Source organism: Coffea eugenioides, chromosome 3 (assembly GCF_003713205.1).
Source record: "Coffea eugenioides isolate CCC68of chromosome 3, Ceug_1.0, whole genome shotgun sequence".
NCBI lineage: Eukaryota > Viridiplantae > Streptophyta > Magnoliopsida > Gentianales > Rubiaceae > Coffea > Coffea eugenioides.
In genome coordinates, this window is record NC_040037.1 from 27,268,952 (window position 1) to 27,280,497 (window position 11,546).

General features: G+C 35.4%; 1 protein-coding gene across 5 annotated transcripts; it reads left to right on the top strand.

The window, feature by feature from the left end:
* Positions 1–1,767: 1,767 nt before the first annotated feature.
* Positions 1,768–11,127, top strand: LOC113764636 (protein FAR1-RELATED SEQUENCE 12-like). Of its 5 annotated transcripts, XR_003467654.1 has the most exons (7): positions 1,768–1,867; positions 1,976–2,542; positions 3,886–4,431; positions 6,655–7,073; positions 10,018–10,161; positions 10,406–10,540; positions 10,654–11,127. XR_003467654.1 is itself a non-coding variant. In XM_027308600.1 (6 exons), the coding sequence occupies exons 2-6, from the start codon at positions 1,978–1,980 to the stop codon at positions 10,451–10,453; spliced, it is 1,722 nt and encodes a 573-aa protein (XP_027164401.1). In that variant the 5' UTR covers positions 1,768–1,867; positions 1,976–1,977; the 3' UTR covers positions 10,454–10,556. The 5 variants fall into 5 exon arrangements, 4 of the variants coding, with proteins under 4 accessions (XP_027164401.1, XP_027164402.1, XP_027164404.1 ...); XM_027308600.1 differs by lacking the exon at positions 10,654–11,127 and having other exon boundaries at positions 10,406–10,556; XM_027308601.1 differs by lacking the exon at positions 10,654–11,127 and having other exon boundaries at positions 6,658–7,073; positions 10,406–10,556.
* Positions 11,128–11,546: the final 419 nt, after the last annotated feature.

Genomic DNA, 11,546 nt, shown 5'->3' on the forward strand with positions numbered 1-11,546 from the left:
ATAAATGATAACAAGAAATAAGTATGACACGGGGTTGGATCTTCAATGATTCTCGAGCCCGATTGCACTATCAACCATCATTGGAATGTGAAGACTTGTAAAATAAATTTTCTTGGACTTGAAAGGAATCCAAATCTTTATGTTCTCATCAGTATGTACCTATCTATAAACGCGTACATCACCCATTTCATTCAACCATTGTAGACGGTATAGTTTGGGATGAGTGATGGTCGAAAGTCCTGACTTCTCCATCATGAGCAAACTCGTGATGTTAGCACAACTTCCACCATCAATTATAAGGCTATACACTTTGTCTTTAATATGACAATGTGTACAAAATAAATTCTCACATTGTGCGTCATCCTCATATTTGAGCCGTTTAAAAGTAGTTAGGGAAATAAGTGACTAAATCCTTGTTCAATTGGATTAGTCTTAGTAGTTTAGGTTTTAGCTATAAATAGGTTTCTTCTATTCTATTGAAAGACTTTTGAGAGATGAATTAGTAAAAGTGAGTTGTTCTCCTCTTATGGAATTCTTTGATGGAACGTGAGTTTCTTTTTGAATTGTATCAAGTATTTAGCTTGAATACTTGTGATGTTTAAGGAAAGTTGATCACATAATCTTGTTCTTTCAAGCCAAGAACCAATTCACTAGGTTTCTAGAGACGGGTTCTCTTTAGATTTAATCAAGTAGTTATTATTTCATAACCTAATGAAGATAGATCCTTCCGCTGGCTGATTGATTTGGTTCTTCAAGACAGGTTCTTGCTGGGTCGAGTTGGCATAAAAAGGGAACTAGTCATGAACTTTCATACCAACTCTATCCTAACCCTCAATAAATTTACAAAATTATACTAAAAATGAAAACACATACCACGTAGAGCATCAAGTGTAGTTTCAACCCAAGAGTTTATAGGAAAGAAACACAATTCATCATCTAGACCAAACAAGCATACTTATATATTGACTCTATTCTCCATTGCATATTATACATCATCCATGACATGTTATGAATACAATAGATGCTTGATTTTGTCATACTTTGTTGTATGTCAATCTCATACAAGTTAGTCTATTTCATATATAGGAGCAGTATCTTTTATGTTCGATACATTCATTTGATAACACAACAACTAAGATGATCACTTGTGGATTAAGCTGACAACAATGATTACTTACCTATAGAAATTGGAATACGGAAATTCTCAGATTTTGTCGCAGATTTTGCCTTCTTTCTTCTTCTATTCCGTGGATGCTAAAGATGGAGTAAGCTAACCAAAATCAGCAGAACTTATTCTCTAATGGAGCCTTCCCTCCATTTTTCTTACTTTTCCCTCCAACTTTTTCTATGCAAATGATATAAGACCCCTGTCCTATCAACGTTGTCAATTAGCAAATGGGGCCATCTTAGAGCATGAATTGGTGCAATTTTTGTTAATTCAGGCATATTACCTTAACCAGATAATAAGCTAAAGTTAATCTCATTTTATTAGTTACTTAGAGGTTTGTTAACCTAATCTTGTTTAGTCCCTAAATTTCGTTTGTTAAGTACCTTATTGTCTTAGGGCATACAAAAAAAAGTCACCCCTTCTTATATTAGTAATGGGTCTCAAAACACTGACAGGGGAGATAAGTATAATTTTAAAAACCTTAAGAGATGTTATTGCAAGTGTTAGAAACTTTAGGGAAGATTTCTGAAATTCTCCGTCATTTATTCATAGCACACGTAAAAATGTAATGGTACTGTTTGTAGTATTTCCTCTATCCCAAAATTTCCCCAAACTTTTTCACCCCTGGAAACCTACAATAGTGCTACAGGTGTATAGGTTGGAGGAATCCCATCAGCTGTGCGACGCATCTGGTCACCGGTAAATTTTTGCAGGAAAAGTTCTAATATTCTACTTATTTACTCTGTAATTTCCTGAAAATTCATACGTATGTTTGGGGCATTTTTTGGTTTTTGATTGTTTCCACAGGAATGATAGATTCCAGAAAGAGACGTAGAAAATCTGAAGACAGTAATGCCGTTAGGGTTGATAGTGCTGAGGAAGAAGAAGAAGTAAAAGTTGTATGCTTCGGTTGTTGTGGAGAAGAAGCGATTAATTACAAGCGTAAATCGTACATTGAAGCATTAGAAAATTTATTATCAGAAAAAGTTTTGAACTGTGAAGAGGAAGCCTATAAATTATATTGCGATTATGCTTTTGCTATGGGATTTAGTGTTAGGAAAGGGAAACAGTATTACTTCGAGGGTACAAAAAGGGTTAGGGCAAAAATGTATTGTTGTTCGAAAGAGGGGTTGGCTATTAGTGAGAGGGAGGGTGGAAATGGTGGTAGTAATAGTTGTAATAATAATAAATTGGAGACTAGGACTGGTTGTAAGGCTATGATTTATTTTGTCTGTAACAAGGGGGAGTGGAAAGTAGGAAAGTTTGTCAAGGAGCATAATCATGAGATGGCCGAGGTTTGTGAGAGGCCGCTTTTGAGATCGGCTCGAGCAGCTTTAGCTTCGAATTATGGTGGAATGCAGCCCAAGTTGTCGGGTGCGCATTTATTATGCTTAACTTGTTTGTTTCAGATTGTTGTTTTTGAATTCGGCGTTATTTGCTTCCTTTTGTTTTGATTGGTAGTTTGTATGAGGTGCTTAAATTTTGTCACCTCTTAAACTTTGAAGCACCATGAAGCTGTAAAATGAATGTTGTATCTTGTTAGGGTCCAAGTGAATGAAATTGAGAGATCTGATGCAAAGACATACGGTAGCTTACAGTTTTGTTATGGGAAGTCATCTTTTTGGCACTATAAGTTCAAATTTTTCAGCATCTGTATCTGAGTTATGAAATATTATGAATCTATGGCGAGGATGATTCTGATAATGCTTCATGACAAGAAACTATATCTAAAGATGGGTGCTAGTTCCAAACACTGGCAGATTATCTGAACAAGCACTGCATTTGGCAGCCTAGGAGTTTGCAGGTTTTCTTAAATTCTATGCATTGAAGGAACTTAAAAATGTAATAGAAAATTGTACAGGATATTCTCTGATTCAAGGGGTTATGGTTCCTGTAACTTGCTGGCATGTAGAAGAAACTCTGTTGTTTGGGTCACATTTGAGGTTTCTGAGTTTCACCTATGAAGATGGTTCTGTGAGATAGTCTATCGTTCCCTTTGCTTCCATCTTCCTAAAGAAAAAGGAGTGATTCACTTTTAACGTCACCTTCATCATACAAGTTTTGACTGCTAGTTATTTGGTTTAGTTGACCTCTGCATAATATCCACCTGGTTTATTCGTGATTGTGTAATAATTTAATGATTTGTTTTCATAATATTGGTCTACAGTGTACATATACATCTTTTGATACTGTTACTTGATGGCAACTGTTCTTTCGGGTAACATGCAATGAAAATCTTCATGGTGATATTAATAAAGTTGGAGAGACTCTCTGAATTTGGTGCAAGAGATGCTTTCTACATGAATCTGTTATTTGTTTATGAACAAAGTTAGAACTTTGTGTTTTAGTTCTGTAGAACTATTGAATTAGAAACAAGAACACATAAAGAATTGAAGTTGTAGGTCCACTCTTATTTGACTGGAAGAAGAAGAAAAAGAATATCAAATGGAGGATAGAGTTCCTCTAGTTTTACAGTTATTTAGTCTGTTAAATTATGGAAAATCACGAACAGAAAATCACAAACTACTGTACTATTTCTTTGATATTTTACATGAACTGCGTTAAAATTGAAAGTAGTGAGGGATTTCATTGTTTGGCTGTATCAATTTAGTTTTATGAAATCCTTGAATCTTGATTGGAACATGGGAAACGGTATATGATTTTGTTCTGGCGTCCTTTAACTGATTATCAGGCATTTAATTGTAAAAACTTGGCAGATATGTCAAGCCCTTGTTGTGAAGTCGAAAAGCCTGAAGATGTCATCGATCTTGACAGCGATGAAGAGGATGTAATGTGTCTGCGCTGTAATGGTGCAGAAGGAGAAGCTGAAGCGTGCGAGTGTTCATCTAATACTGATGTTGACGATCTAGAAAAGATATTGGCGGAACAAGTAATTCAAAATGAAGAAGAGGCCTACAAGGTGTACTGTGACTATGCACATGTAATGGGTTTCAGTGTTAGGAAAGGAAAGCAGTATTACTTTCCTGGGACCAAAAGAATAAGATCAAAATCATACTACTGTTCCAAGGAAGGGTGTGTGAATGAAGATATAAGTGTAGCAACCCACAACAAATTGGATGCTCGAACAGGATGTAAAGCCATGATTTGTTTCACATGTGATGAGGGTGGCCAGTGGAAGGTTACGAAATTTGTGAAGGAGCATAACCATAAAATGGCTGAGCCCTATGAGAGGCATTTGTTGAGATCTGCACGGTCAGTTTCAGATGCAAAAGGCAGCACTGCTTCACAGTCGATGAAGCTTGGTAAATATCTGCTTTGGCATTTCCATATTTTTTTAAAAATATCTTCACTATAATTGCAGTTCACCTCTCTACGTCTCACTTTTCTTTGGTGGTCAGATATGAGAATATTCCTTGTAGATGCTGAAATTACCTGACATTCATAAGTTGTAGCCTTCTGTGCTACTTTACCCTGATTAAAGCTTATTTCAGCATTTTGATTCTAAACTATCCCTTATTTCATCAACTTTTAATTGTCTATTTGATGTGAAAAATTAAGCTAGTCATGTGTTCATTCTGGAAGCTGGTATGCAGAGTCTTAGTATCAACAAAGATTCTATTTTCTGAAAACATTTGTTTTTATTTTATCGCTTTTTCCCCTCAGAACTAGATGAACAATGTTCTATCTGGCATTTATATACTTTTAAGGCAATGTATGTATGTCTTTGTGAAGTTTGGTGAAGTAGATATGCCTGGCTTATTAAGAAAGTTACAGGTAGCCCAACGGCAAAACCATGAGAAATCATCTCCACATTTGGCATCTATTACGAACTGGTGAACAATATTGATATCTGTTCATTGTATGATGAGAATTATCTCTTCCAAAATTTTATTGCACATTCATTGTGATGACAATGGGATTTTATTTCTATGCTAAAGACACTAGCTCTCTTTTGATACAAAAGTTCTTTTTCCGTAACCAACCCTTCTCTAGATCCAAAAATTTTTGCAAGAAACTGTGACATTTGAGAATCTTGTAAAAAGTATTCAACTGCAAGTAAAATTATTAGGAATAGAATGAAAGGTCTAAACTGCTTCTGTAAAGCTTAGTGATTAAACTATTCTTGTACCAATAGGCCATTTAACTCATAAAAAAGTGTTGCTAAAAAAGTATGAAAATAAAGACCCTCTTGAAAGCATTGACTCTGAATGATTCTGTCAGTTCATGCAGTTAAATCGAGTGTTTATAGTCAAGTTTAGGAGCATTAATCTCTACTCTTAGGAGAACCTGGAGGGAAACTGAAAGAAAAAGCAAAGAAGAGGCAGCTTGTTGCTGCTGTTCTCCCACTTCTGATGTAGCCATTCACAACTTATTGAATGGTTTGGTTTCATCCCTGGCTGGCATTTGACATTTTTTAAGTTTGAGGTTAACCTTTTGACAAACTCTTCTCACAATGGGTTTCCTGTTGAGCTATCTCCTGATTTATTCATCACTATTTCCTATATCAGAATCTTTGAGCATTCACGTGCAACAAAAAGAATATGGGCATACTGTCATAAAATTTGTTTCAGCAAAAGATACTGGAATAAAAATTTCCATTAAAAGATATACAAATTCTAGAATGCCAAAATTCCTTATGTTGCTTCATCTGGGCCACTGGACTGGTGGTAGTACCGTTCTTGCTTATTTTAGGTAGTTAGGGCTGTGGTTCAAGGGTGCTTGAATAAAGGCTGTTAGGGGAGTTTGCATTTGGTTAGGGAGATTGCATTCAGATGTTTGGTGGCAGAGGGAAGGTTTTTCTTGCAGGGAAAGGTGGGGAGGTATTATTTAGTGCTTTTTGTCTCATTTCCTTCCTTTTTCTCCTTTTTGGCTCTTTTCATGTGTTTGTAGTGATGCACTTACTTCCCTTTGATTTAGTGCTTTAACATGATAGAATGTCTAAATGTACGGAGTTGGAGTTTGATGTGTCATTTGTAGCTCGAAAAGGTTGGTTTGCCAGAAATTTAAGATGTCACTAGATTAATCCGTCTGTCCCAAATTGATAGTCATTTTGCGGGATCCTACTTTTTAACAGTAGTGTCTTGATTGGTGGTGTAGTGCTTCCATAAATGTTTGAAATTCAATGTACCACATGAGGTAATGAATAATCAGGATGGTATTGGAAAAAGGAGTTAAAATGACAAACATATTGGGCCGTTCCAAACAGGAACATGTATCAATGGGACAGCTGGTATACCATTCTGAAGTAATGATTTCAATGAGGGACTAGATGAGTGCAGAAATAGTGTGCTTGAGAAATGTCTTTTACAAACTTTACCTGCTTGCACAAAAGACGAAGCCCTGAAAGCATGTTTTCCTTTATATATTTTTTTGAAATACTGGATTATATGGATAAGGGAAAAACTCCACAAAAGGAAGATTAATAACTTTCACTGTTTAGAATTAGTTACTTTTCGCTCTCTTGTTCCCCTTGGAAAGATTGTTTAATGGGTCCTAAAGTATGAATTCATTATATTATCTTTTAGCAGGTCTTAATAATGTCACTTGCTCTATAGAATGTTCTGGAAGTGAGTCAATTGGACATGAAAACTCAATTAAAGAACCGCATGAAGGTATGATGTTTGAAACTGAGGACGCTGCAAGGGCATTTTATGGTGAATATGCAAGGGATGTAGGATTTGTCATGGATGTAATGTTGAGCTGTCCATCAGTGATGGAGGGAAGTTCGATTGCCCATCATTCTGGATGTAATGAGGGAGACTTTTGTGCTAATAAGTACAATCCACTTCGACTTGTTGTAAACCAGCATCCAGGCTCAGGAGCAAGGTGTCAGGCTATGATGACTGTAAAGTCTGACAAATCTGGAAATTGGGTGGTCACTAGATTTTTGAGGGATCACAGTCATCCACTTGTAATTTTCCCAAGAGAAGTTAGATATTCCATGGTGAGTACTTCTTTGAAACTATAGTGAAGCTTATTTTTCCATCTTTTCCTTTCTCACACACTGACTGGTTATTTTTTAAGCATGATGAAATTAATTAAAGGAAAAGGTAAATAATAATAAATATAAAAGGTGCTTGGAGATGAGCAATGTTTCAATGACTAAAAGCATAATACCACGTGAAACTGTCGTACAGACTGAAAGTACAGAATAAGTCGTAAAGTCTGTCATTATGCTTCTGTATGATGGGAGTGATCCTAAATAGGACTGGGAGAGAGCTGTCAAAGATTTTAGAGATGACATATTTATGGTTTTTTTGCTCTTCAGGTCAATTTCTTTGCCAATGGTAATTTTAATGCATAGCATATCTGACATGTTTGTTATTTATTACCTTTGATCTAGGTAATATGACCTATTCTTATAATTTAGACTGACAATTAAGCTCGTGTCCTTCTAAAAGCTATTTAATTTAAAAGTATATACATATATATATATATATATATATATGTAGAATGATTCAGACTCTCTAGCATTTTAGAAATTGCAGATATGATGAACATGTGTATGTGAAGAAATAAAATGGAAGGGCCAGAATGTACTATTAGGATGGATCTATATTTTTCTAGAGTGAAATTATGACAGACTTAAGCTATTTAACCATGTTATGTGTACATAATCTAGTATTTTGGATACCAAAAAAAGACACAAAAAAAAAAAGGAATACTATTACCACATGGGAATTTTTCACTGTTTATGGATAACATTAGTATTTCAAAAGTCTTTCAGAGGCATATCTTTGCCAAAAGAGTGAAGTAGGGTTGCTCATTCTAACCAAATAAGTGTTTTAGGGAAAATAGAAAAGTTCCTTTAACCGAAACAAAATTAGGTGAGGCACTCACTTTAGAGTTTGAAGGTTATGAGCAAATTATCTTATTATAGACTAGAGACATTAGAATGCATTTGATGGTGGAGACAATGTCTATTCCTTCCCCACCCCCACCCCCCCCCTTCTTTTTCCTTTTGGGGGTGAGAGATAAGCAGAGGGCAACAGGCTGAAAGACTGAAAATTCTGAGGGGTTTTACTGGTAATAAACTTGATTGAGGATGCATAAGATATTTAGATGAATATGTTAGCTAAGTTGGGGTTTACATGCATATTTTCAGGTCTTAGATCGTAGATGCATTGAATCACCCTTGTGGGTACCATAGAATTCAATTCAGAGGACCATTTATGTTCATTTGATCTGTGCATAAAGTTGGACATAAGCTGAGGCCCAGCTAAAAACAATTGGGAAGGCAATGTAGTTGAACTTGACCAATCTGGTAATTGAGTTGTAACAAGATTTGTAAAGAATAGGTATCTTTACCCGTAATCTTCTTGTTGGGAGTTTGTAAATGCTATGGTTAGTATTCAATATACTGTCTAATCCATGATATGGAGTACCGTTTCCCAATTAGTTTCTGCCCTGCTTGTATTCAGTTAAAGTTGGGTACGATAGCACATCCAGGGTCTTTCTGTTTGGTTTTATGTTGTAGTAATGAAACTTTGCATTTTTCTTCACTGTTTCTTATCTATATTTACTTTATTATTTCATCTTTGCTGCCCATAGATGCAACTTCTGGAACTTCAGAGAATTTAGAAAATAATAGTTATTAAGTCCCTGTTGGACCTTCATGTTTAGCACTTGTATAAGCCTAGGACTTTTTTATGTAGTCGTCAGGGAAGCAAGTTTTAAAGCTTTACAAGATGCAATTAGTTGTTCTCACAAAAGAACGAAAATAATAAAGTTGTAACAAGATTTGTAAAGAATAGGTATCTTTACCCGTAATCTTCTTGTTGGGAGTTTGTAAATGCTATGGTTAGTATTCAATATACTGTCTAATCCATGATATGGAGTACCGTTTCCCAATTAGTTTCTGCCCTGCTTGTATTCAGTTAAAGTTGGGTACGATAGCACATCCAGGGTCTTTCTGTTTGGTTTTATGTTGTAGTAATGAAACTTTGCATTTTTCTTCACTGTTTCTTATCTATATTTACTTTATTATTTCATCTTTGCTGCCCATAGATGCAACTTCTGGAACTTCAGAGAATTTAGAAAATAATAGTTATTAAGTCCCTGTTGGACCTTCATGTTTAGCACTTGTATAAGCCTAGGACTTTTTTATGTAGTCGTCAGGGAAGCAAGTTTTAAAGCTTTACAAGATGCAATTAGTTGTTCTCACAAAAGAACGAAAATAAATGGGCAATACTAGGATCTGGAACAAGTATTCAAACATATGCAAGATAGCTAAAACTGTTCAAATGATGACTGCATCAGGATCCAAGTAACATGCTCATGGAAAAATGAACTTCAGTGTAATTTGTTTTCATGCAAGTCATCAGCAAGGGAGAGAAACAACATAGAGAGAAGAAAGAAAGAGGACTGTTCCATGAACTCATTTTGACAAAATCAATGGGCAGTGAAAATTAACTGCTATCATAACTTCAATTCACGGAAGACTTGGAATGGTATAGGCATAGATGTTGATTGTGTTGTGAGTTTGAATGGTATTCCCTCTGTGAGAGTATTCAATATTGGTAGAACTGTTGGTTGAACAGAGAACATGCTTGAAGACTTGGAACATGTCCTAAAACTACTGTAAACTGACTGAAAAGGTGTTGAATTACTATCTTACTTGAACTAGACTTTTACACTAAGTATTCATCGCTTCATCATCTGTGTGCCAAAAGATCAAAACAATGTTTTGTGAAGTACAACTCTGCCCTTTTAGATGATGAACTGCTATTGACATAACTAATCCAGTCCTGTTGGTATTCCCAAATGCATAAATGATTTCGATTATCCTTTTTATTTTCTGTGAACTAGGATGCGAGTATACTGTTTAACAAATTCTGTTTAACAAATTCAACATCTTATCATTTAGTATTTTTCTATTCATTTTGTAGGATGATAAGGACAAGAAGATTCAGGAGCTAACATCCGAGCTTCGAAATAAGAGACGGTTGTGTACGATGTATCAGGAGCAATTGATGTTATTCATGAGGGAGGTTGAAGAACATATTAATCAATTATCAAGAAAAACTGAATTGGTAGTGAAAAATCTAAACAAACTAGACTGCTAAAAAAACATTAACTGCATTATAGATTGCACATGCTTAGATTACTTTTTTTGGAAAGAAAGGGAAAAGAAAATTATTTGTTTGATGCCTGATTAATCTCTCTTTTTTTCTCTATTGCTTTATTGTGTAAATTGCTCTAATATTTTTTCTTTTTATTGCTCAAATCTCATTTTAGGTATCCTTTTTTTTTATTTGTTTATCTTTTGAGATGTAGAGTCTACAACTGAGCATCGAAGATTGTAGCTATTGTCTGTACATATAATCTTTCCAAACTATTCATGGCATTGATTTGCCAAATCTGCAAAGTTGTTCCCATTCCATGCAGGAACATGTTAACAGATGACTGTTCGTAAGTCTTTCCTGCCTACATCTCTTCGAAACTTTTATTCTTTTCATTCCATCCCAAGTTTTCATGACATTTTGTAGATCCTACCCTGATATTTTGCCCACTACTTTCTGGAGTCCTCTGCAGCTAGTACTTACAGGTTTTGAGGACCTGCAGTTGCACCTCTGTAATTGCTACCGAAGATGCCATGGCCTAGATTTGGGCACATAACTTATATGTAGCAACAGGTGGCCTAGATCTTGCCACAACAGCAACGTCCCCAGCTTGGCTATTAAGTCTTGTTTGGTGCAATTGTAGACAATCTCAGAAACGGTAGACAAACCATTAAGTCTTGTTTGGTGCACTTTTCTCATGGGATTGGTTGAAATTTTGGCTGACAAGAATTTCAAATTCGTACAACTCTAATATACTTCATATATTGGTGCTAATTAAAGCCTATGTGATTGACAGTTTCCACTGCACTATGTGATGTAAACTTTCAAAAAGCAAATGTATATTATCACATAACTTCCATGTATGATAGGTACTCGTGAACAAGGTTAGCAATGAGTCATGTCATGTTATACAGAACTTATGGTAGGTACTAAAGTGCTGGCAACGAGTCATGTGATCATATTTGTGTTAGAAAACCTCAATCGGGACGTAGTTCATTATCTTGTCATGCCTTCATCGTGGATGTGTAGAATTAAATGCAAAGTAAAGTTTGTGTGCTGCGTAAGTTTGCGAAGTAAGAAAAATTGGCTAGAGAGATGAAAGTATGAATCTAGAGTTTGGATGACTCATTGGAAAAAAGAGCTGTACCAATGAGTAGTAGCACTAGAATACGTAGCGGTCGTCATTTCATTATTTTGCTTTGAGAATAAGTAGTTTTTTTTTCATGAATTACTCGTGCCTTCTGCGATATTGAATTATTAAGAAATACCTTTTTTTTTAATTATTGAACTAGCATGTCAACACACAAGTTTGACCCGGTTGAATCTATTTACATTCGTATCATTAATAGTTTAGT